Source organism: Euleptes europaea, chromosome 1 (genome assembly GCF_029931775.1).
Source record: "Euleptes europaea isolate rEulEur1 chromosome 1, rEulEur1.hap1, whole genome shotgun sequence".
Taxonomy (NCBI): domain Eukaryota; kingdom Metazoa; phylum Chordata; class Lepidosauria; order Squamata; family Sphaerodactylidae; genus Euleptes; species Euleptes europaea.
Genome location: NC_079312.1, coordinates 93,604,739 through 93,631,882, shown reverse-complemented (window position 1 = coordinate 93,631,882; position 27,144 = coordinate 93,604,739). Strand labels below are relative to the sequence as shown.

Sequence of the window (27,144 nt, the reverse complement as noted above, 5' to 3'; positions counted from 1 at the left end):
GACCCTCTCCCATAATACTAGAAAGTGGGGTCATCTGCTGAAGCTGGAGGGTGACAGATTCAAAACAGATAAAAGGAAGTATTTTTTCACACAACGCATAAATTGTGGAACTCCCTGCCCCAGGATGACATGATGGCTGCCAACTTGGAAGGTTTTAAGAGGGGAGTGGACATGTTCATGGAGGAAAGGGGTAATCATGGCTACTAGTTAAAATTGATACTAGTCATGATGCATACCTGTTCTCTCCAGGATCAGAGGAACATGCCTACTATATTAGGTGCTTTGGAGCATAGGCAGGATGGTGCTGCTGCAGTCGTCTTGTTTGGGGGCTTCCTAGAGGCACCTGGTTGGCACTGTGTGAACAGACTGCTGGACTTGATGGGACTTGGTCTGATCCAGCAGGGCCTTTATGTTCTTATGAAAGCTTACACCCTGAACATCTTGTTTCTCTCTAAGGTGCTACGGGACATTATTCTACCTCTTCTACTGCAGACCGACAAGGCTACTCTCTGAAAGTAGCCTCCTAAATTATCTCAGCCACTGAACTCCATCAACTTCCCACAAAGGTCTCTGTGAACATTCCTATATGTTAAATATGACTTTAGGCAGAAGGGGGAAATGAGGAAGTATGGGGACAGTTTTCAGATAAAGGAATCAGTGCATAATGTGTTACAAAATAGGGACAGGACAAATCAACACCTCTCTTGTAATGCAGGCTTATTTTTGTCACCAGTTATGTTGTCATTGCGTGTAGTAAAAATACCAGAATTAATGAAATACAAATATGAGAGACAGGGAATATACTTACGAATTGAACCAATGTAGCCCTGAAGCATAAAAAACTATTTTTAAAGTAACCCTCACCAGTCCAACTATACATGTAGAAGATGCATTCACTTACAATGTTCCCACTTTGTTTTCTAACCTTCAGTTCTGCAGTACGTACCTTGAGTTAGAACACAGATAGTGTGAGCTGAAGTTTGTGGTAAGATTTCCACAGTTTTGGTGAATGCGAGGCATTGTCATAGAGGGAGCTTGTACAGAATCTTCCTTTGCGCCACCTGCATCAGAGCTGGGTGCTGGCAGGGCAGTTCCATCATTGTTTGGGGGTTTGTTCTCATGAGGAAGATTTAGAGCATTCTGAGACAAGGCAACCCGCTGCACAGATATATCTTCTTGTTCGGTCTTTTTCATCTCTGAGAGTTCAGATTTTGCTCCTTTCATTTTGATGCCTTTGACTTTTATCTCCTTTGCCTTTTTGTCCTTTTCAGTATCCTGGAACAAGTAATACACACACCCATCAAACAATCCTTTTTGTCTTGATACTTAGAAGGTGGAATATTCCCATCTTCTATGCAAGTCAGTAGGGATACGTATTTGTATGGGTATGGTCTGTCAGTCAGTCATTTATTAATATGGCACATGGCCAGTCACATACAAAAGAATAAAATCGTCAACAGTTGGCTAAAATCCCATTGATATTAAAAGCAGAAATTCCAGATCTAAAAATATAAGATATATAAATACAAGTATAAAATACATAAAATCCTAAGAGGGCACTACTATGTACACAAGTTATAGGGGATGTTATCCCAGCAATTTGCGCCTAATTTTAGTTGCAGCAGCACAGAATTTAGCAGTATCTAAGGTAACCCTTGGATTTTCATGCAAGAGGAGCTTCCTTGCCCTCTGTATGGGTATGGTCTGAAAAGTACACAATCTACAGTTCAGTCCTAAGAACACTTTCCTGGGTTGAACAAATTGGAGTGGGATGACACTGCTAGCCACCCAGCTGAAGTGAAGTACTTCAGCAGATACATGGAAGACCTCCTGTAAACCCTACCTAAGTTAATTTGAGTTCCATGACAGAAGAACATTGGGACAATGGTGCCACCGTGTCAGGACCTTGGAGTGGAAGTCTAGGGCTGTAGCTCACAGGCAGTCCCACAAGCAGTCTGTAGCTAGCAAGCCCTAGTCGACACAGTGGAACGTGCATCTGAATAAATATTCATGTGCGTGTGGAAGAAGTGGAATAGAATGAGACAAACCTGTTGTATGTCCATTCTGTCCTTTGCATTTGAAACACCATATAAATTACCATCGAACCTCTCCATGAGCATTAAAAAAGGTAAAGGTAGTCCCCTGTGCAAGCACTGAGTCATTACTGACCCATGGGGTAAAGTCATATCCCAATGTTTACTAGGCAGACTATGTTTATGGGGTGGTTTGCCAGTGCCTTCCCCATTCATCTACACTTTACCCCCAGCAAGCTGGTTACTCAGATGGAAGGCTGAGTCAGCTTTGAGCCAGCTACCTGAAACCGACTTCCATTCAACTCAGGTCATGAGCAGAGTTTTTGACTGCAGTACTGCAGCTTGTGGTTATTAATAATAATAACAACTTCATTTATAGCCTGCCTTTCACACTGAGACTTAACACAGATTACAAAATACAAATGTCAGTCCAATCAGACAGCAAAGCTCTTCATTAAACAACACTGTAGGACCAGGATCATAGAAGTGGAGAAACAATGCAAATGAAAACCAGTCTAAGGCATGACATACATAATGAAGAAAGAGGGTTACAAAGGTAGAGAGCATTGCAATAAAAAGGGAGGGAATATGTACAATCAATAGTGCAATAGACTACAATATTATCCCTTATAGAAGCAATCTTCTGTGCTGTTCCATTATATTACTGATCTAACCCCTTCATAAAAATGCCCTCCTGAACATGTTTGTTTTGCATATTCTGCAAAACGACAGAAGTGTGAAGGCCTCTGCACAAGGTGGGAGCTACCACAGAGAATGTGTGCGAACAAGCAGTTGCCAATTTTATCCATTCATAAAGAGGTGCCTTCAGAAGGCGTTGCTCAGAAGAGTGAAGCGGTTGCAGCGGGGCATAGCAGAAGTGGTCTGAATTGGCAGGTAAATGTAATAATAAACAAAAAGCAAATACTAAAAGGAAAAAATGAATTCCATTTGTTTCATTCTTTCCCCTGTATTTTTGCCTTTAATCACTACTTTGTTGACTATGAAACTGGGACCCTTCCTTCTATCAATCTGAAGCTTGGCAAGGAAGATTCTATTTGAAGGCCACAGTCCCTGAAAATGTCATCCAGATTGGATGGAAAACAAAGTAGTTACAGTTGGAATAGCTCCCAAATGAAACCAGTGGTAGTGAAAACGTGTAATAATAAAAGGCATGGGAATAATACAATGAAACATTAAGCTTTTGAAATGTAAATGAAAAAAATGCGCACATCCCTAAAACGTGGGGCTGCTTCTTAACTATTTAACATGGGGCTTTCGTAGGTGAATTAGTAGGCTACAAAGGCCATTTCCATGCGGGTTATTTACCCTGGATTCAGTGCTTTCAGGAAGGTTTCCCCCCCCACACACACACACACCTCTTGCTTCCCCACAGCACAGCTGTGTTTCTGTGCACCATCCTTGTTTCCCTCAATGTTTCAGTAATCTTTCTCAAACATGCTTTGTTGCATGTAGCAAAGCCAGGCTGGCTGCCACATGGGTAGGAAGATCTGGATTTTCCTGGTCCTACCACACAACAGCCATTTCCCCTTCCACTGTTCCTGCAGCAGCCATCCCTTCATGCCACCAGGGGCGGGGTTTGAGGGTGTTTTTTTAAATCAGCAATTGCCATATCAATACAATGTCATTTTGGTATGTCAATTACCAGGTTTAAACGCTCAGAAAAAGGCCCCCGCTGGTAGTGCAGTAGTGGTGGCTGCCAAGGGGACTGGGTAAGAGAAAATGCAGAGAAACCCGCCATCTGGAAGTGCTGTTACTAGTGTGCTGCCTTGGCAGACACAACAACAATGGGGGCTTCTGAAGGGAAGCGCCACCCTGTGGAACACCCCAAACTGTGACAAATTTAGAAGGGAAGTCATTTCAGTCTGTGCCACCTAGAGTTTGGTGGCCTCTTAAAGAATAACTAATTGACCACGATGTAAGCTTTCGTGGACCAGAGCCCACTTCAGCAATCGGACTAATATATTCATGGGCAAACTTCTATCACAGAAGGTACCACAGATCTTTTTGTGGTTTCTGCAAGCAGTTGTGTTGAAGGCATAATAAAAAAACACACCAATACAATAAGCGTTTTATGGCCAAGTTAAATGGGGGAAACCACACGTGGACCCCAGCCACACACACAGAAATGCACAGGGGGGAATCATCTTAGTAATGCATGTGAGATCCACTACCTTTACATAAGTCCAACCTAAAAATGATCTTGAGTATGCTAAACATTTCTGTTCAATGCAGAGGTGCACTATTGCAGGAAACAACCCTTCATTATCCAGGGATTTTCTTAATGTCGAGGATAGGTCTCTAATTTTACTTTAAAGCAAATCATGTTTTCCCACAGATCTTCCCACTTCATTTTGCTGTTTAGCTTTCAGACTAGAAAATGCTGCAAAACACAACCCATTCCCCACGTCCTCTTCCGACTCTGCTGTTGGGAGATTATGCAGATCCTGTTTCTTTGTTGGACACTGCCTAGCTAAATTCAGATCATGGTGTCAGCAGATGCATGACCTGCAAATAACTAATTCAAACTGTGGCAGCCTTCTCAAAAGTCAGAACTGGCTGACAAGCAATGAAGGCAGCATGGGCTCACAGGCAGCCGTTCATTTCCACTAAGGAACAGCTATGTATTCCCAAAGCATGCCAAATTGCTGCACAAAAACAATCTGCAATCAATCATACGTATTATAGTTATAAGAGCCAACGTGGTGTAGAGGTTAAGAGTGGTGGGACTCTAATCTGGAGAACCGGGTTCAATTCCCCACTCCTCCACATGAAGCCTGCTGGGTGACCTTGGGCCAGTCACAGTTCTCTCAGAACTCTCTCAGCCCACATGGAGGCAGGCTATGGCAAAACCACCTCCGAATGTCTCTTGCCTTGAAAACTCTACGGGGTCGCCATAAGTCAGCTGTGACTTGACGGCGCATACACACACATTCTAGTTATGGGGCTATGTTGACGTACCTTTCCTGAACCACCAAAAATTCTGCAGAGCACCACTTTGTCATTCACGACTTTACCATGAGTTGCTTACATATCCTAAAGTCTATTCTCAAAACATTTGAACCGGCATTTTTATCTGGGGACGCCAATACAAATGTCATGCTTGTGTGGCACAATCATGGTGCAACAGAATGCACACAGCCCTGGCTGGGAACAACATTAGCTGACTGAAATATTGGTTTTTGAGCCTCTCTTCAGTTAATCTGATTTCTGAAGTTAACAGTGAATGTGCTCGGTCTTTTCAGAAATCTTCTTCAGGCAAAAGCTGAAACTTAACTTGGTTTGTTGCTTTTCCCCACTCTGGGATTGCCAAAACATCTGTGCTGCATACAAAATTAGCTTGCTCTCTTGCATCCTCAGCATAAGGACACTGTTCCCAAACCAGGACTCCAATGTGACCAGTTAATTTCCCAGAAAAGTGGGTTACTCAGCCACCAACGGAGGAGGAAATGGCTCAATTTGTGTGTGAAGCAAGGTGTGAACAAAAAACTCTTGTCTCCTTGAATGATGTGAACAGGAAAGTCCCTTCTAAGTATGTCCCAGTAAAATAAAGGGGAAAACCAATAATGTTGTCCTGGTTTGGAAAAATTTTCAGGAAATTAATAACAGACAATTACATGTCTGTGGGTGTCTATAGCAACTACATCAATATTAATGAGTTTGGGGTGTCATATTCCTAACCTCAATCCTTTGTTCTGTATAAAACAATATGAAAAATGATCATCATTCTTACCTTCCCAGCAACTGGACCATTTTGAGGCACATTATTATGGGGTGTTCTCTTTTCCTCTTTGCTTTGTTCAGTCTCTTTATTGTTGTCTCTGAACTTGGACAGACAACTCAGTTTTGCTTCATGTAGCAATTTGGCATTTAGTTCTGGTAAGAATCTGAAAAGCATAGTGACATCAGACACGTACAAGCCAAGGTAAAACTGGCAAACCCCTTCTAGAAAGACAGGTCTATCTCATGGCCAAGCCCATCCTTTCACGCCCAACCCTCACAATCAGTCATCGCCATCGAGGCCAGCGTGCCACAAGCACAGTGCAAACAGACTGTCCTGCGTTCTGCAGGCAGGCCTGATCAAATCTCCTCTGGGATGGTGCTCTTAGGCTTGGATCATGAGACTTGAAAACAGAGACTAGAGCCTGCCACAAGAAGCTAGCACACAGGCTCATGCCTAGTAGACCAGTTGATCCAACAAGGCAGCCTTCCCAAGCCTCAACCTAAATAGGCTGGGAAGTAATCAGGCTCAGCTGCCCTACTGGCAGGTGTTGAGCTTTCGCAGCTGCGGCCTTTATGCATGGCTGTTTCCCTCGCAGTCACTATCCCCGACTACTTTGGGGCTTTTTTTCGCATATTCTGACCTTCAGAGGTCGCCTCGTTCCCCCACCCCCAAGTGTTTCTGAGCATTTTCCACGTGTTTTCTGGATGTTGGCTACGGTAAGCAGCATCCAGAAAACGTGGGGGAAATGCACAGAGACAGGGAGCCAACCTCTGAAGGTCAGGAAATGTATGCATAATCAAATCCAAGCCCTGAACTAGTGTGTGTGTGTGGGGGGGGGGGGGGTGAACAGCCATGAAAAAAAGGCCAACATTGTGCGAAGGCCAGGATCCTGAAAAGAATTATTGTTCTCAATTCTTAGCTCTGGGATGGGGCTGCGTACAGCCAGTTGAGCACTTTGCCTCCTTTGGGTCACCTCAGCCTGGGGACTTCTGCCACCACTGTCCCTGCAGAGTAAGAGTGTTCCCTGGGGAGCTTTGGGACGAGATTCACCTCCTGCCCAACAGAGGCCTAGTGGTTATTTCAGAGGGCAGTGGCGAGGTCTCCCTTGCAGGCTCTGGCAAGGGGGCCTCTGGCTCTGCTGGGACATTGGCAGGAGGCACCTCTCCATCACTGGTCCCTCCCTGGTCCCTCTCTTGAGGACTCAGAGTCACTGGGCTGAGTAGAGGAGATCATGACACAGACAGGCAGTTGTATGGTTAATATTTGAAGCAATCCCTGTTCAGCTTCAGCTTCTGCCATATTTCTCATGAGTGCTTTACATTTAGCAGAACTACAAAGCATGCCAAACAGAACACATCTGTTCTACATCTCGGTTGTGGCCCTAAGGCAAAGCCTTTAAAGGAGTTAGTGCATTCTGTGTCAAGTAAACAGCTTCTTTCCCATTTCAAAATGTACTCAGACTTTCAAGTTCAATTTCAGCCTTGATAAATTATGCACCAGTTTATTTATTGTATTCAAAAGATCAAGGATCCTTTTTTTGTCGAAGCAAATCCTTTGAGGTTTAAGAAAACAGAACAAATGCCTAAGCAGATTTCCAACAAGTTTGCTAAATACGCATTAGTTCTTTTTGTCGTTGCTATTTAATGCTTCACAACATGATTATCTCAAGGGGGAAAATCACATGGTGGCTTTTCCCAAACTTAATTGTCCATTTAACAGCTAAATATAACACTATGGTGGTGGTGGAAAGTGCCGTCAAGTCACAGCCAACATATGGCGAGCTCCTCAGGGTTGCCAGGGCAAGAGGCGTTCAGAGGTTGTTTGCCATTGCCTGCCTCTGCATAGCAACCCCAGACTCCCTTGGTGGTCTCCAACCCAAATACTAACCAGGGCCAACCTAATAAGCTTCTGAGATCTGACGAGATCTCAGAGATCCCAGGGCTATCCAGGTCAGAGCAATAAAACACTATAGCATGATCTACATACATTTACTTGGAAATGTCCTATTTCCTTCCAAACAAGAAAAAGAAGAGTTGGTTTTAACATGCCGACTTTCTCTACCACTTAAGGCAGAATCAAACCGGCTTACAATCACCTTCCCTCCCCCTCCCAACAACAGACACCCTGTGAGGTAGGTGGGGCTGAGAGAACTGTGACTAGCCAAAGGTCACCCAGCTGGCTTAATGTGTAGGAGTGGGGAAACCAACCTGGTGCACCAGATTAGCCTCCGCAGCTCATGTGGAGGAGTGGGGAATCAAACCCGGTTCTCCAGATGAGTCCACCACTCCAAACCACTACACCACGCTGGCTCTCTGACAAGGGTGCAGTCTTACTTTTCAATCAGAAAGAGTGATAAGTGCATTGGAACAATCACCCATCTGGTTTTCCCTCCACAAAATACAAAACTTGCGGGCTGGGGCTCAAACCCACAACCAGCATAGGAGGCTGCCTGAGTGGTGCTGCACAATACCCACATTTCTCGAACATTATTGTCTAGTAAGATTTTTGCCCCACCATCAGTAAGGGAGGCATATGTGGGTCTCCCTTCTTCATCTTTGCCTCACAACAACCCTTTGAGGAAAGTTAGGCTGAGAGAAAGAGAGAGCCACTAGACCAAAGCTACCCAGCAGGCTTTATGTAAAGTGGATGTTTGAACTTCAGTCGCCTGGATCTTAGTCCAACACTCTAAGTAAGACTTAAAAAATTCAGCTGGTTCAGTTTTTGTTGTCCTCCCCCCAATAAAGGCAACTGCATGAAACATTAGTCATTTACGCATGGGAGGTTTTGCCTTGGATTTGCTGCTCTCTCGATGCACATTTTCCCCATTTGAAATCTCAAAACTCTGCATGGGGAACTTATTTTTTAATTTTGAGAATTCAAATGGGGAAAATGTGCACCTAGAGAGCGGCCAATCCAAGGCAAAACCTCCCATGTGTAAATGGCCATTGTGATTTGAATGGAGAGGATATGCAGTATCCCAGCAACAAAGTGCCATCCCCCCTAGAGGAAGATGTTTTCATCCCTCAGCAAATTAATAGCAACAGTACATCTATCACATAAAAAGCCTTGAAAGGATTTCAAAGTGACTTCTGAAACCTGACTCCAAATGCTTACTTTTCAACAAACCCATCTCTGGTGAAATATTCATGCTGCAGCAAATCAGCAGAGGATATCCTATCTGCAGGGTCCATTTGCAAACAAGCCTGGAAAATGATGGGATTCTTTTAGAACACAAAATTTCTGCAGTCATATATTCTGTGGTGTTAAAATCCACATATTAAAGTTTGGAATTATATAATATCGTATATTTCTTAAAACAATCCCGTTAAAATATTGTCGAAGGCTTTCACAGTCAGAGTTCATCAGTTCTTGTAGGTTATCCGGGCTGTGTGATCATGGTCTTGGTATTTTCTTTCCTGACGTTTCGCCAGCCGCTGTGGCAGGCATCTTCAGAGGAGTAACACTGTAGCGTTACTCTTCTGAAGATGCCTGCCACAGCTGCTGGCGAAACGTCAGGAAAGAAAATACCAAGACCATGGTCACACAGCCCGGATAACCTACAAGAACTGATGAATCCCCTGTTATTTTACAACATTTAAGGAATATCAGTATATTATGCAACTAAATTTTGCCATTTTGTTTTAATGATTTGTAGTTTCCTTCATCTCCACAAAATCTCACTTACATAATAACTTACACACCACTATCCATGCAAGCAAAGGGCCGAAATTTCCAGCTAATGGACTCTGTTCCATTGTGCTTTAAATTGGACATCCTGATCTTCCAGCTGTATTCAGTTTACACTGGCTGAAATGGTCCCTGGATTGGCTACAATCCCTCCAATTTATGCCTCTGTGTCCTTGTATAGAAGATAAGCATAATGGCCTTCTGTACCAAAACCATTACAGCTTTTACACCTTGGTCTTCAGAGCACGAAATGGAAGAAAATGCCTTTGATTTCAACAGGAATTAATTCCCCACCATTGTTGCAATCCACTGGCTCTGTTATGTGGCCCTTTCCAGGCACTGATGCAGATTTGTTGAATGGGATCAGGTCATACTCCTTCAAGATGACCACCTGTTTCAGGAATCTTGCACTTTCCCACTGCTTAAACCAAAATGTATGGTTTCTAGGGAAATGGCATTCTTCCTAGCAGGGCAATTGCAACCTGAACTGAATCTGCATTATGGGACTATTGGACAGGGCTTGGAATCACAGAACTCTCTCTCCAAGTCCACCCACTGGCCAGTTCCACACTAGTTGCTTGGACTGGGATCACTGCAATGTATTCACTAAAAAAACAAACAAACAAGTAACCCAGATGAAGCCACAGCCACTTGCATTTTAAACTTAAAAGGTATTTATACCAGGTTATCCCACGAGGGAGACCACCAAGGAATACCAGGGTTGCTGTGCAGAGGAAGGCACTGGCAAACCACCTCTGTTAGTCTCTTGCCATGAAAACCCCAAAAAGGGGTCGCCATAAGTCAGCTGTGACTTGAAGGCAGTTTACACACACACATCCCATGAGGACCGTCTAAGTATTAATGAGACTTCCCAAAGCTACCACCTCTTTAAAATTCTTCTCCTTTCCCTCAGCTTTTTATTTCCTGTTGCGTGCCAACTGGCTGTTTCTTTCTTGTCACTAAACTGTTGGCTGAATGAGAAGGTCTTAACCATGTTTCTTCAGTAACTTCGTTTCCATTTTTTATGGCATGGATCCTAACCTTGGCTTCTGTTAGCATCCCACCTCATTCATGCTTGCTTTTAGCCCATACGGGCATGGGAAGAGGTGGTGGGCATAACCTATGCCTGTTGTCCCCTCCTGGACCCGTGCTGGTGCCATTGGGTCCTGAGATAAATCCAAGACCCTGGCAGCTTCATTGGGGTTTAGCTTGCTCCTAGTTAGTCTTAGCATGGGACGAGGCAAAGGGTGTAGCCACATCGATAATTGCCTCCTGGACCCATGCTACCATCAGCCAAGTCCTAGCCAAAGTCCTCTGGTGCTGCTAGGCCTCAGTTTACTCCCGCAAGAAGAGGAAATCAGACGATTACTTGCTTGGAATGACAAAATACCTCATATCAGCACTAAGAGAAAATAATAGGCTAAACAAAGGAAGGAAAGGAAGCATGCAGGGAGATAAGGGCCTTTTCTGAAGAATGTTTACTTCTGAGTAGACATATAGTGGGCCCTTGCCTTTGTGGGCTCACACTGCCAGATCTTTAAGGAAAATATAGCACTATATGAAGCAGGGAACCCATGTTTCAATCCCAATGACCCCTTATTGGAAACAAGGGGTCCTCAAATGATCACTGTGTGGAACTGCCCATTGTTGTGAGTCTAAACGCTGTGATTCCTTGGCAAAGAAAGGACTTTCATAGAAAGTGAAACCGATTCAAAATAAATTGCAACTCTTCCTTGAGACTTTAACTGACACAGCAGAAAGTGGCCCACAGGCTTTTCTGGCCTTTGCCATGAGATGAGTTGATCTCAGCTCTGCCCCACAAATTCCCTGTGTATAAGTTGTGCACCCTTCCTCTGGACTGTGCACCATCCAACCTTCTAAAGGAGACAGAGGGATGGGCAAGAAGCAGAATTCTTCCTTCCCCAGAGCAGGGCTACCTTCTCATATGGAGGTGGCTTTACACCTTCTCAGCGGAAACTACTTTAAGTGCGCTATCTGTTGTTTCAGCATGATTTATAATTGTTTTTATTGTTTTAATGGAATGACCTACGACTTATGCCTGTAGGCTGGTCTTAAATGTTGTTACCCGCCCTGAGCCTGGCTTTGGCTGGGGAGGGCGGGATATATAAATGTAAGATAACAAATAAACTCTTTCACACCAAAACATTACTGCGCATTTGAGCACAAGTTATCAGTATTTGGACCCAGCCCAATGCTTTAAAAAATGTGGCACAAAACATTCAATCATCAAAATTACTCTGTTCGCACAGAATATTTATCTGTTGGTATTACGGTAACAGCAATGGTTAAGATGCAACAGAACTGTGCCAAAAGCAAACTGAAGTTGCCCTGACATGGTCATTTATGGCCAAAGCAATCATCTGGTTGATGAATATTACCATTCAGCCACTTAGAGAAGCCTTGGCTCCATTGACCTTTCATTGACTGAACAAGAGCTTTCATTCCCTTGAAAGCAAGCCTATTAGTGCTAACTAAAGGATCGCTGTAAGAGTCATTTATTACCGCAAGCCTCATTATTACTTGCTGAACCAAGTACTTAAGGCTTTTGGTCAAATGTGAATGACAGCAGTGTTTTACACTTTGTCACAAGGGTGCCTAGCATTGGCTTTGTTACTTGGCTGGACGTCCGTCTTATAATCTGTACATAATTTGCAATTAATATTTGTTTCATGCCAAGATCTGATCTACAGACTCTCTGCCTGGAAGCATGTTTATAAAATATGATCTCCAGAAATGCAGCAGAGAAAAATTAATGGGAAAAGATCTACTGTAATCAGAATATTGCAAGGTCCATTAAGAAACCCAAGATGACACTGGAATGTAGACATTGACTGATTTGTTACACACAGTTTTTGTTGTCATTTGATTACATTTAGGCTTGGCTGATATTTTATGCTTCGTAATTTGAAAGGAGCTTCCAGTGCCACCTCGGGCTGCTGATGCCTGACACTCCTGCCACATCTCGGAACTAGGAAACCAGATGCCCAGTGGTCATACAATAACCGCCTCTAAAGCTGGTATGACTGGCCTGAGCAGTTTGCAGTAGCTCCCTGGTCAAATGCAGCAATCCCTTGACGCGATATGGTTTGAAAAACTGAAGTGACTTCTCAGCTATATCACAGCTGCTTCAGTCATTGCACATCCACTAAGCTATGTAATACCCCAGCTCCCAGGTATGCCTGAGGCTTGGCAGGGCTTAACTACCTACATCTGCAGTAGAGAAAGATTACATCAGCACAATATGGCTATATATCACACCCCAAGAATGCGATCATTGTAACTACAATGCAGACAGTTACATTTGTAAATTTAGTCGTACCACTGTTCATCATTTCACTTCTGATGCAGCCTGCCTGGCTATGGTGACGCATGAGATATGCCATTTCAAAATCAAAAACAACCTTTCTTGATGGTTAATGGCTGCTCAATGAAGCTATTAAATCTCATTTTCCTTTGGACTGAAAAAAAATCACATAAAAGATCTCTATTGCTGATGAAAGATGCTAATGGACAGGTTCCACTTGAAAGCAATTTATTCAAGATAACATGCAGAGAATGAGGTGCATGCTGAAATTATGTAGCGGCTGGCAGGGGAGAAAATCAACTTATTATACTTTATGAAATTAATGCTCTTCCAGCTAAAGATCTTATTATTGAATAGCATTAATACATTGTTCTAAAGCTTCTCTTAAAATGATTGGAATGTGGTTTTTTCTCTTTTTTAACATCTGCACAAGCCATTCATTTCTAGATATACAGGAATGAATGGTGAGTGAACTTATATATGTGTTCACCTCGCCCTGCCAAATGCCTACAAAGGCACAAAAAGGTGGCTCCATGTTCATCAAGACATCAAGATCCAGGAAGAGTAGAGAAGGCATCCACCATAATCCAGCCTGAGTGTAGTGCATATGCATGTGCGGAACCATCAAGATAGGGCTACATCACACCAGACACAGCCTGGTACCACAAGAAGACCCTTGTCTCTAACCTATCACCCAGCAACCCTGGCCCTCACGTGCCAGTTCTTGCTTGGACCAGGCAGAGATCTGTGCTGGATCAGGCAGAGATCTGGAACAAGGCTACTGGGGAAGACGGGGGGTGGGGGAGAGAAGGGGAGAGAACTGGTTGCTGGGCCAAAGTGGCAACAGCATTCCAGCCCTTCCAAGTCTTCAAGAAATGGGTTGGAAATTCCAAGACTCCAAGATAGGGCAGAAATCCCTGCTTAGGATGCGCCTTACTTCCCTGTCCTGGAAAGAAGGCCAGCATCCATCGTGCAGCTTAGCTTAGAATCACACCCATTCTTTCTAAAACAAGAATTCTGTTCTTTTTCCCCCAGACTTCTTTGCTTTTGAAAAATGTACCAATAAAATTGACAAGACGTGTATGTGTGTGTCTTGTCAATTTTATTAGTATATTTAAGAAGTCTATTCTTGCCAATAAATGTTTGAACTACCTTTGGGGGGAAAATCTAAAAATCTTTAATTAATTTGCTCTTCAATGTAGTAAAACCACATTCAGCTGTTTTTGTGAAATAAATAAAGTTGAGAATTTCTTTCTTGCCCTTCTAGAATCAAAACTTTCGGGACACTTACATTTTCCTTCGGCACCACGCAGGGGACAAAGCAGAAACTCTTGAGATCAGAAAGATATGAACCATAGGTCCTGCTAAAAGGCTCGTGGATGTGTACAGGTACCTCACTGAGGCTAAAAAGATATCTCAACCAATGAATTTTTTTTCCCTTGGAAGAAGGCAGTAAGAAACAAAGCATGTGTATATCATGGCACAGAACTGTATATAAGTCCTAAACGCACAGGATCATGAAGCACTGATTTGAAAATTCTGTATTACAAATTACACCTAGGCTATAAATAATAATCATCAGTAAGGCTGATAACTCAGACCTCTTCTGACATACATGAACCATATCTGCAAGTAATCCAGTGAGCTTGGGATACTTTTTCCTTGCACTTTTAGGGTGCTGAACTTCAGGAAGGACCATTCCGGAAAAAACTGGACTCCTTATAAAAATACCCTGAAGGTGAGGTGTCAAGTTGCCTGGGGGAAAAAAAGTTTGCAGAATCTAACATCCAGCATTATGTCAAAAGTGCTTACAAAATATGCATTTAAGCCAAAATTCAGGGCTACTTCTAGCATCTTGATTTTTTTTTTTAAGTGTCATGGATCTTTAAATGCAGGTGCTAATATCTAAGTCACCTACAGTGCATTGCCTTCCTGAGAGTAAGTCCCTCTGAGAAGACCAGGTTCCCCAACCATTTGGAGCCTGAGGGCACCTTTGTATTTCTGATGCAGCAAGGTGGGTGGAGTCACAAAATGGCTGCCGCAGGAGACAGAGCCTGCCATGCAATGGGTGCCACAGCTTATCTTCAGTCACACAGTGAAGATGCTTGAGCTGTTGGTTGCAGCTGCAGCCATACCAGCACTTTTAAAAAATCCAATCAGATATCCCATGGCCAATCAGAAGTCTTGCTGGGGAAAAGCCCCATGGCCCCACCCACTTTCTGATATCAGTAGGCGTTGCCAGAAAAGGTGTCAATTGGGGCCACGACGCCCACAGGCACCACATCGGGGACCCCTGGAATAGACTCAAGTAGGACTCGGATTAGATCCTTCCCAGGGCCATTCAGTGGAGCTTACTCCCAGAAAAGCATCCTTAGGACAGTGCTGTAAGTGTTGCTTTAATCACAATGCTGTCATTAGAGACAGACAACTGGATGGGTGGATGAGGGTGGCAGAAACTCAGCAATTAAGCAGGTGGGCAAGGGCGGGGATGAAACAGTAACATGGAAGGGAGGGAAATAGGAACCTCTGCAAGAGGAAGCAGGGGCTAGCAAGGAGGAGACAGCATTCCCCTTTTATTGCAAGCCCTTGTGGGTCTCCCACATGTACAGGTATAACAATCAAGATGCCGAGTAGGTAATGTATGTTACTGGAAGACGCAAATGGGACTACCAGCTTACTTAAAATCCTCTATCACAGCTATTGACAAAGACATGTCATTGATAACAGTTACTTCAGCAATTATTTACACTGAATGTGACATGAGTATCTGTGTCCTGATTATGTACATGCATTAGAATGTCAATGTTACAGACCCCTATTTCTTGCCTATTCAGTGATGCTACAGATATGAAATACTTCCTATAGAAAGAACACTTCCATGCAGGGAAAAAAGGTGCATGTGCAGATCCCTATGTGCAATAATGACATACACACATATTTTGCAAGGTTGTGAGAAGCCCTCTCCTCTAGGTTTTGGAACTTTGGAAGTAATTTCCAACTAAATCAATAGTTCCAAATAAGTGTCTTTAGAAACGTGAGTCTGAGTGTTCTGTTCTGATTAGGTGGGCAAGAGAATTACATGTGCTCCATTTCTATTGCAAAAATTCCTCCGAATACAAGTTTGGCAGGGTGCACTGCAGAAAAGCATTTTGGTAGTATAACATGGAAAATCCGGCTTGCAACTTTGATGGCAAATGGAATTTTCCAGGTGATAAATGTAGTGTCTCTTATAAAACCAGTTAAGATATAAAGCCTAAATTCCAAAAGAAGAGCTATATGCTAGCTGTAAGATCACACAACTTACAGAAACAAACCTAAGTTCCTATTAGAATGTTTTTGGCAAATATCATCAGCATTGGTACCTACCTACTTTGGTCACAATTTTATGAAGCAGGTCTAGGTCAGAGCTGCTAGGCAGATAGGGATTGCCAGTGGCCATCTCGATGATCATACAACCTAAAGCCCAGATGTCCACAGGTCTAAGATCAGGAAATGAACAAAATGCTCAACCATACAGAGCCTGAAGCTACAATAACACCTACTGTCTGACTGATAAGTCTTTTAAAAGAAGAAAATACATCTAAATAAATAATTTAAACAGCTATGAAAGTTACACACATTCAAAAGTAACAAAGCAAGGCCTATTAGAACGTATCCTTGCGTAGCTGCACAAAAATGGAAGCAATTTCTTCCAAAACATCTGACATCAACTAGTTGGCTCCAAAGTAAATGGCTTGAGAACTGCAGCCTAAGGTTTGAATCTACTGGAAAATTTCCAGGATGGAAGGCTTTTCCACCCACAGAACTCAGCTTTCTTTTCACCATTTGGGTGTAGAAGGAGGCGAGAAAGCTGTGCTCTGTGGGCAAAAATCCTTCCGGGCAAACCATACTGATGCACGCAAGCCAAGGACACCTTGGTCAATAATGCATTGGGCTGAAATACACTGCATAGATCCCAATGGAGTTTAGGTGAGAACATATAGTTATATTTACACTTAAAACTATATTGTATTAGTGAGATTAGCAAGGTGGTTGATAACTATCAGAATCTTCTTATCTTCCAGAGTGGGGTATAGGGAGGCTTCACTGACATATGAGGAGCTGGTCTAACTGGCGCTTGCCCATTATGTGCCAGTCAGTTCTTCAGAAATCAGTGAATCTTATAACCATAAAATGTTTAATATTTGGGTATGATTCTTATTTGATGAAAGTTCTTCACTTTCAAAAGTATATCAAACATTGGCTGTCTATAACATTGATCCATTTTATTCAAAGACAGACAATCGGCTTACCTCACTGAAATCAATGCAGAATCTGCCACCATGATAGCATTATGTACAGTGTTCTATAAATTACTAAAATGAATAAAATGTCCAGTCTCATTCTCCATCAAAACAAGAGCAATGGTTTAAATGTGCGCGAGAGCGCCACCTAATGTTCCTCTACTGTACATTTTACCGTGAATATATTAAAGCAATTTGCTTAATATATGCTGTTGTGAACCTGCATAGGGCAGCAGTAAGATTTTTAAAAATGCATACTTCCCATATGTAGTATCTTTCAGTACCAACTCTGGAGCTCTGTACCACCGTGTGGCCACATAATCAGTATAAATATCACCCGGGGCTGCTAAAGTCCGAGCAAATCCAAAATCACAAAGTTTAGTAATTCCAGTTTGCGAAACTAAAATATTCTCTGGCTTGATATCACGGTGTATGACCTGGCCAAAAAAAAAAAAAAAAGAATACATTTAATTTGGCTTAAGTAGACAAAATGGTTTCATTAAAAAGGGGAGATTTCTATCCATGATGTTAAGTAAAAAAAAATAAAAAATAAAAGTTCTGGCCCTCACACAAACAAGTCAGAATGTCTCGACAGATTTTGAGGACAAACAGTGCAATCCTAAGGAGAGTTACTGCATTCTAAGCCCTTTCCTTTCAATGGGCTCAGACTAGAGTAACTCTGCATAGGATTGTGCTCAAATTCTGGAGAGAAGTCCAGACTGCTGGACTTGATGGGCCTTGGTCTGATCCAGCAGGGCCTTTCTTATGTTCTTATGTTCTTTTGTAGAAACTGCAAAAAGTCATGGAGCTTAGCTTGAGAAGTTCACGAAAGTCACCCTCAGAGTGGTGGAAGAACAATGAGCCCTATACAACAAAGCTGGATACAGATGCGGCTACCTCGAATAGCGAGCCAATCGGGCACTCACGCCTTTTTAGAGAGCTCTGCAAACTTCCAAAGTGTAGAAGCAACTGGTTCTTCCTGCTGTGAAGAGGAACTGCCTCTGGAGATGCTGACCAGCTGGTTTTTAAGAAAATCCTGAAACCACCTCCCTCCCACCGCTCCACCCAGCCGTGCGGAGTGCTGATTGGACCTTGAAGTAATCGTGATGCCGTTTCCCCCCTCACCCAGAGCCCGCTTTAAAGCCTAAAAATAAAACATTTTCCTTTGAAAGTGCTAATAAATGGTTAATGATTAAATGCACCAGGAATCTAAAAATGTTTACCAACTGTCAAAAGCCCGCCTGAAGCAAAGAGCGTGTGAGGGAGAATTCCACAGTGAAGTCAAAACTGGGTATGTATGAAGGGGGGGGGGGGAACAGAGCTCATCCCACAGCAGAAAACACAACTGGACGTGGACATCAGTTCTGTAACGGTTTAACTCGCATAACAGCCACACCCACCCATCAAGAATCTTACAAACTGTGGCTTGGATCATATACTTTCCTTCTGCCTGTGCAGTGCAGTCCTCCTGCAGAGGTAGCCCCCTGTTGGCATTTCCTTTGGCATTTCCCACTTCTCCACAGCATTCTGCCTGAGCAGAAAGGGCCTAGCACCGGAGGACCACATTGTCCAAGAGGAAGGAAATTACAGAATCCAAGCCTGTATAGCTATTATTAATAATGTCACATATGTCCTGGCTGCTAATCCACCATTGGGTCTTCAAGACAGCTTACAAATACGTTTCATATTTGACAGCCAGTGTGGTGCTGTAGTTAGAATGTTGGACTAAGAGCCGGGAGACCCAGGTTCAAATCCCCACTCTGCCATGGTAGCATGCTCGGGTGACCTTCTGCCAGTCACACAAGCTTAGCCTAACCTATCTCACAGAGGGCTGTTGCGAGGATAAAACGGAGGAGAGGAGAATAATGTAAGCCACTCTGAATCCCCCATTGGGGAGAAAGTCAGGGTATAAATGAAGTAAATAAATAAACAAATTTCAACGAAGTTTTTTTCAGCCCCAGCAGTGGTGAGCTTCTACATAGAGATTTTTCATCCCTGAAGAATCCCTCATGCTATGTATCTTGTCCACACCAGAAAGCCAAGCCAAGGGCCAACATCCTTTGGCATACCTTCCAGCAACACCCACTGGTGCCACCTCAGTAACGGTGGAGGAGCAAAGAGCAAACCCTTCCGTCTCTTGGCCAGTTGTGGAGCACAGCACATAACATCTAGGCCATGACAGCTCCTGTCACACAGTTTTTATCTACAAGGTATGAGTAGCTTGATGAGGGTGCTGAACTCTGTTGGAGATCTTTAGCCCTCACTTCACAGAACTACATTTTCTAGGGTTCCCGGCAACAGGGAATGGAACTACTTTAAGCCTGTGGTGTAGGCATGCCTTCCATTTGCAATGAAGGCTTTCAGTGCAATCCTAAAGAGAGTTACTCCAGTCTAAGCCCATTTGTTTCCACGGGCACAGGATTGTGCTGTTTGTCTGGTGCGATGTTTTTGATTCACTCATATTAATTATATTAATGATTATTAATCATATGATGTTTGAATTCACTCATATGTTTGTGCCTTGGCTATTTATTGTTAGGGGTGCATGGGCAGCTTTTTATCACCCTCCTAGGTCCTCCATTTAAAAATATCATGAAGTATATACTAATAATTTGAAGAGGTTTTTAAAAGTCTTTTTTTCTTTCTAGCATTTCTCACAAGACCTCATTTACTGAATCTGCAGAGTTGTGCAATTATGCAAAGTACAAACTTAGTACAATGTTCCTCCCATTTTGAACATGAAGGAATGGACTATGGCAGGAGATGGGGTAAAGCAATAATAAAGGCATGGCAGGATCCAGTCATAAAATGAATTTATGTTGTCAGTTTGTGGGATTTACATCCATATTCTTTAAAGTGGGGACAGTATGAGTTACTCTCATTTTTCCTAACTGAAGTTTCTGAGCCTTTAACAGACACATTACAGAGCCTCTTCATATTGTGCAAATATTAGTGGCACGTAAGCTCCAGTCCGGAAAGGATGAGACAGGCATAGGTCAAGTTGAAGGGTGGAAATTTCCCCCTTTCACAGCTTCAAAACAGCCGAAATGTTACAAGCACACATGTTCAGATGAGCATCATGAGTGTTCCAATTCTGCACTGAGAAATGGCAAATAGCTAGTTTCTAAGAACAGCAGAGAATATTGTATGATTATGGAACAGCAATTCCTCAGCAGGGAACAAACAATTTAAGAGCTGGAACCTTTTACAAATCAGATAAGGTATTCAAGTGAAAATAATACCCAGTTTCAACTTTTGAATTTTCCATACTGTTTCTGAATAGTACTTACATTATTGCTGTGGAGATAGTCAATAGCTCGAAGAATCTGGAAGAGATACCTTTTAAGTCTTCTGTTATCCAATCCGTGAGAGTAATGCTGGAGTTCATCTAAAATGGTATGGTCAATAAATTCAAACACTATGTGAATTTTCTTTTTCTGTCTAAAGACTTCTATCAGGTTGACCAAGTTTTCATGACGGAATTGCTGTTGACAAAAGATTTTTTTTTAAAAACTGAGGTAAAGGGTGAAGTAAAAAAAAATGCTAGTCTTCTAGCATTTCCATATACAGAAATTCCTTTTGTTCAACATGGTTCCTAACATTCTGGACAAAGAACTTGAGCCAACGCGATTTTAGTGATTTGATTTTTTAAAATCCCCATAACTACTACATGCAACCTGAAAAAGAAGAGTTTCTTCTTCAGTTTTATAAACATTGGAAAAAATTATTTCATTTAACAAAAGGAAACTAGGTGCTCTCTCTCTCTAGTTTATTGGAAGTTCTTCTTACACATCCTCACCCTCCCTATACAAGTCACATCTCATACCACATCATCTGTCTCATGTGTGTAGAAATCCTAAGCACACTTGACTAATACCCTTCTGCTTATTTGTTGTGATTGTTAAATTCTGTAACAGCGACTATGTTTACACACGCCTAATCCCTTTTTAATTCTTATTATGGGCTGCTCTTTGGTGAAAGTCCCTAAGAGATTGCTTTGTAAGTAACCCTTTCCCTTAATATTTTCTAATGGTCTTTTGTAGAACCTGTGCATTTCTTCAGAAGGAACTAACTGATATCCCAGTAGTCATACACTGCCATTCCTTTTAGCATCACCCAAAATAGGGTTATGCTAAACCATGTATTGTTACCACTGCACATATCTCATTTAAATGTATCATACGTTGACAGATAGAAACATAAAAATAAGTACACTGTGTGTATTAAGCATTAACAATAAGAAAATGAAAAGCACTGTGTTTTTTATAATCCCCTAACACACACACATACAAAACAAACCCAATGTTGTACTTTCAGCATCTGAACACTAACAGCACATTCCTGAGCAGAATGGCTGCGCAGGTCATAGGAGGCAGTGTGGCTGCACAGCCTCCAAATGAGGTTCCTCCCACCACCACTGGGGCTGAAACCTCCTCACGGTGGGAAAAGTCTGTGCAACCCTTCATAGGGTTGCATGGGAGATACGCCAAATGAAAAAGGGGTGTTCCCGGCCCAAAAGGGCTTTGGGGGCCACCTAAAGGTGTTTCCTCCCCCAGACCGGCATTGGAACACTCCGGGAATGCCCCAGGAACGCCCTCCTTGGGACGGCACACGTCCGGATGCCGGCACGAGGCTGTACAGGCGTCCAGGCCTCCCCGCTGGCGCAGCCTCTTTTTCACCTCTTGAGCTCTTTCGGCAAAAGAGCTCAGGAATGCGCTTAGTCTAAAATTTAATTCTGAATCTGAATTTCTGAAAACCTGATGTAATAAGTGTCTAGCCCAGTATCTTTTTGAGCCTGTGGACACCTTTGGAATTCTGACACAGCGTGGCAGGCACAGCCACAAAATGGCTGCTGCACAAGGTGGAGCTAGCCACAAAAATAGCTGCCGCAGCTTACCTTCAGTCACACAGTGGAGATCCTTCAGCTGCGTTGGCAGCTGCTGTCCATGCAATGTTTTCCAAAATCTGCACGGCCAATTAAGTCTCCAGTGGCCAGTCAGAAGCCCTGCTAGACAGAAGTCCCACCTGGCCCTGTCCACATATTTTCTAAAAACAGGTGGCAGGTGCCAGGAAAGGTGTCGGCAGGTACCATGGCGACAACAGGCACCAAGCTGAGGAGCCCTGTTCTAGCCTTCATGGTTATGAAGAAAATCTTGGAAATCAATCACATTGGAATGCTATTGATTTCATTACAGCAAATTTTGTGTACTTGGATCAGGATATCATAATTATTTTTTTAAAATATCCAATGTTATGTTAAAAACTAGCCTAATCTTTGCGTTATTGCTCAAATTCTTCATATATTTGTTCCTTTTACTGATTTTTTAACATTGGTAAACCATCTCAGGGAAGGAAGACACAGGGCATAGCCTGATCTCGTCAGGTCTCAAAAGCTTAGCAGGGTCATCCCTGGTTAGTATTTGAATGGGAGACCACCAAGGAAGCCCAGGGTTGCTGTGCAGAGGAAAGCAATGGCAAACCACCTCTGAATGCCTCTTGCCTTGAAAACCACATAAGAGGTCGCCATGAGTTCGATGTGACTTGACGGCACTTTACACACACAAACCATCCCAATCCCTTGGATAGTATATAAATATATCAAGTAAATAAATAAAATACCCATTAATGCTATACATTTGATTTCTAAGTAATACTAAGGCACTGATTTACCAAAATGACAACAAAAGAAGCAAACCTTTAGGAACTTTATCTCTCTCATTGCAATTTTGTTGACAGATTTTTCTGGTTTCTCATAAAACATCTTAATGGCAACTACATGACCTGTTTCCTTGTGTTTACATTTCATTACCATTCCATAACTTCCCTCTCCCACTTTTCCGAGGATATCATACATCTCCATACTCAAGTCTGAAATCTCTTCATGGAAGAAAAAATATCTGTTATTTTAAAGCACTTAAAACTCTGTTAATTAAGGGATGATCACAAATAAGCTTAAGCAGAGGAGCTATTCTCACAGACAGATGATTTTTTTTTAACCATATCATGTTATCTCCAACAAGCAGCAAGCAATTATTGAACAGGTAAAAACTGTAACCCACGTGACTAGGAGCTTCACCACGCAAGCCCCATTGAAATAAATGAGCCCAGTGCATATCAAGCCCTACTGAATTTCTTTTTAATACAATCCACCTAATTTACTGAGCAACCTCCACTGTTTTCAATAGGGCATGCACAAGGCTCTGACCAAGGACTTGATGAATTGCACATGTCAACCAATGCTTCTGTATTAAGGGGGGAAAGCCGCTCATAGTTTATATTTGTATTTAAAACATTTGTATGCCACCTTTCCACCTAATTAGAGCACTCAGGACTCTGACTCTCCCATAATTATTGCTACTTCTGGTATACCCATTACATGCCCTTTTGCAAAAAAACAACAACAATTTATATCTGTAAAGTTGATCATGGCAGAACAATATAACTAAATTACACACTGGGGTGACTTGTATCCCTGTGCCAATGCTATTCCATTCCATTTATGGTTGAAGTGTCTTAGGAAACATCCCACTATTTACATGACAATTCTCTTCCAAAACACTTGTCTGGAGCTCATGAGAAAAGGGACATGGAAAACGTGTCTGCTAGGAAGAGGGGAGGAAGAAATGTTACCCATCAAGATATCTCAGATAATAATGTGGTTGCCATCTGTTTCTATGGCTTATCCTTGTCCATTTCTGCATAGCATGCCAGCTTAGATCTCTCTCTCCTTTTCCTGGATCAGGCAGATAAATAGAGCCTCATCTGTTTTCAGCAGGAAATCTTAATAATTTCTAAAGGAACACTCCTACTCACATCCACAACACTAGAGAAGAATTGTTCTGCCTCAGTCTTTAAAATATAATTGTGTGTGTGGGGGGGAGCTGTGTTATTGCTTTAATTTTTGTTTTTAATTGGTGTGTGTTTGTTTAAAAGCTTATGCTAACAGTTTTTCATTGTTCACCATCTTGGGGATTCCCAGTTGGGTGGAAAGGCAGCATAAAATGTTTTAAATACATACACCAGTAAATCAATAGCTACAGCACAAATAAACAGCAGTCCTGTGGCACATTAATGGCTAGTGGGGAGAGGAAGGGAAGGAGAGCCAGAGTGGTGTGGTGGTTAAGAGCCGCAGACTCTAATCTGGAGAACCAGATTTGATTCCCCACTCCTCCACATGAAGCCTGCTGGGTGACCTTGGGCTAGTCACAGTTCTCTCTGAACTCTCTCAGTCCCCCTACCTCACAAGGGGTCTGTTGTGGGGGGAGGAAGGCAAGGCAATTGTAAGCCGGTTTGAGACTCTTTAAAGGTAGAGAAAACCAGGGCATAAAAACCAACTTTTTTTAACATTGTCATCCTAGCATATATTTCCATGGAGTACAGCCCATTGCGTCAGATGCAATGAGCTATGCTTCTAGCGTTGCCAGGTCCCTCTTCACCACCGGTGGGAGGTTTTTGGGGTGGAGCCTGAGGAGGGCAGGCTTTGGAGAGGGACTTCAATGCCATAGAGTCCAATTGCCAAAGCGGCCATTTTCTCCAGGGAACCGATCTCTATCAGCTGGAGATCAGTTGTAATAGCAGATCTGCTAGCTGGAGGTTGGCAACCCTATATGCTTCACTATGCGAACATTTTTTTTTGGGGGGGGGGGGCTCCAGGGTCAATGAAATGAAGTACAGGGGAAATGTATAATCCAAATCTCATCAAGCTAGTACAGAGGTCATTCACTAGTTAACATTTATAACACGTGGGGAAATCCCAGATCACACTTCCGGGCTTTGGAACTGCGCGTCGCCCCGCTTAAATCTCTGGTTGTCACAGGCTGTGGGTGGACGCCTTTGAAGAGAGACAAATTCCCCGTCCTAGACCGCCGTCCGCCGGGCAGATCGGCGCAGCCCGAGCTGACCTTCGCTGCCTTTCAGGCCCTCGCTCTAACCGGCTCTTCCACAGCGACACCCAGCGCGACCTCAGCGAGCCGCCTGCCCCACACGCGCCCCGCCCCACGGCCCCTCCCGCCTCCACGTCACAGCCCCTCGGGGGCCCTCCTTGTTCCGTGACGCACCGCGCTGGCCCTCCTCCGGGAACAAGCGAGAGGGCCTCTGACCTGCTCTCGGGAGCTGCCCATGTTGACTCCTCCCAGGCCCAGCCGGCAAACCGGCCCTGTCGCCATAGCAACAAGCTGCTCTATCAACAGCCAGGCTGCCTACGTAAGAGGGCGGGGCTTCTTGGATCTCGCCGCGTGCTCTAGATTCCCGGCCGAGGGGCGGGGCGAGGGGCGGAGCGCTTTGGGTGGTCAGGCGGGGCCCTCGGGGCAAATGGCGACCGAGGAAGAAAATCGCACCTCAACATCAAGGATTTCTCCACAGCAACCTTTCTCGCAAGGCAAAACATCCGGTAGCTGGAACTTTCGGGAAATGTCGAGTGTCTGACGTTGCTTTAGTCTCACGTTGCGTAATCGGAATGTCATGCTTTTTTTTTGTGACCCGCCTTGGTATAGTTTGACCTCGCTTCCTCACCGTGTCGGTTTCTTCGCAGCAGTATGCGAGCATGTATAGAGGAAAAAAAAAGGCCAATTATGATGATGTAAAGCGAACATGAGCCCCGTGGCGCAGAGTGGTAAGCTGCGGTACTGCAGCCCAAGCTCTGCTCACGACCTGAGTTCGATCCCGACGGAAGTTGGTTTCAGGTAGCCGGCTCAAGGTTGACTCAGCCTTCCATCCTTCCAAGGTTGGTAAAATGAGTACCCAGCTTGCTGGGGGTAAAGGGAAGATGACTGGAGAAGGCACTGGCAAACCACCCCGCAAACAAAGTCTGCCTTGGAAACGTCGGGATGTGACGTCACCCCATGGGTCAGGAATGACCCAGTTCTTGCACAGGGGACCTTTACCTTACCTTTTAAAGCAAATATCTGTCACTTTGCTGCTACATAGACCACTGTGAATTAAAACATGCCCGTTCATGTAGACCCAAGTAATTTTTTTTTTAAATAGGAAAATATGAACACAGTCGGTCCTCTAGCTGTAAACTAGCTCAAGCCCTTTCTCTAGGGTTGCCAACCTCCAGGTACTAGCTGGAGATCTGCTATTACAAGTGATCTCCAGCTGATACAGATCAGTTCACCTGGAGAAAATGGCCACTTTGGCAATTGGACTCTATGGCATTGAAGTCCCCTCCCCAAACCCTGCCCTCCTCAGGCTCCGCCCCAAAAACCTCCCGCCACAAGAGGCACCCGGCAACTCTACCTTTCTAACAGTTCTATCAAAATACCCAAAGAAGACAAAAAAGGACTGTTACATGAACTAAGAACAATCTTAAAGGGGTATATTCTGAATTCTCAGGTCTATTCACTGGGGCTTACATCCAGGAAAGTGCTCTTATAACTGCTCTGTGAGTGACCTCCACAAATCTATTAAGTGAAACAGTTTGTACTGTTTAAGATCATCATAGTTCCTTTGAATGATACTCTCAATTTACCAGGTTTATAGACATCAGCCTCAGAAGCTGATATATGTAAACTACGAAAAGAATGTGGTCATAGTGGAGTTGGTGTAGCATAAGAGTTCCCTGGGTGACCTTAGGCGGACTGCTCACTCTCATCCTCAGTTCCCTGGCCCTCTATACAGAGGGCTTCAAACACATTACAGTGATTTTGGATTAGTCTAGTGTAAATTCTCATTGGGGGTTGTAAAGTTGCTGATGTCTAAAAAGAAAGGTATTGGTGATCAAGTGTGACAGTAGCCATCCCTAATTTGGAGAACCTACTTTTGAATCTAATCTCAGATGCATTGGCTTGATGATTAGCAATTTCATTAGTGATTGTTGTAATTAGGGTTGCCAGGTCCATCTTTACCACCGGCAGGAGGTTTTTGGGGCGGAGCTTGAGGAGGGTGGAGTTTTTGGAGGGGAGGGACTTCAATGCCATAGAGACCAATTGCCAAAGGGGCCATTTTTTCCAGGTGAACTGATCTCTATCGGCTGGAGATCAGTTGCAATAGCAGGAGATCTCCAGCTACTACCTGGAGATTCTAGTCACAAAAATATATACTTGGGCTGCAAATTCGAAGTTGAGTTCAACAATA

At 43.4% G+C, this 27,144-nt stretch overlaps 1 protein-coding gene across 1 annotated transcript in view; it reads right to left on the bottom strand.

The window, feature by feature from the left end:
* The window catches only part of CDKL3 (cyclin dependent kinase like 3), a 32,234-nt gene extending 9,289 nt beyond the window's left edge, over nt 1–22,945 (bottom strand). Inside the window, exons 1-8 of the mRNA XM_056863001.1 lie at nt 22,766–22,945; nt 20,361–20,555; nt 17,329–17,507; nt 16,154–16,266; nt 14,403–14,542; nt 8,890–8,978; nt 5,785–5,938; nt 947–1,275 (exon numbers count right to left, since the gene is read on the bottom strand). Coding sequence (XP_056718979.1) covers nt 947–1,275; nt 5,785–5,938; nt 8,890–8,978; nt 14,403–14,542; nt 16,154–16,266; nt 17,329–17,507; nt 20,361–20,555; nt 22,766–22,930 — 1,364 coding nt within the window. The 5' untranslated portion in view covers nt 22,931–22,945. The remainder of the gene's footprint in view (nt 1–946; nt 1,276–5,784; nt 5,939–8,889; nt 8,979–14,402; nt 14,543–16,153; nt 16,267–17,328; nt 17,508–20,360; nt 20,556–22,765) is intronic.
* Between the last annotated feature and the right edge of the window lie 4,199 nt (nt 22,946–27,144).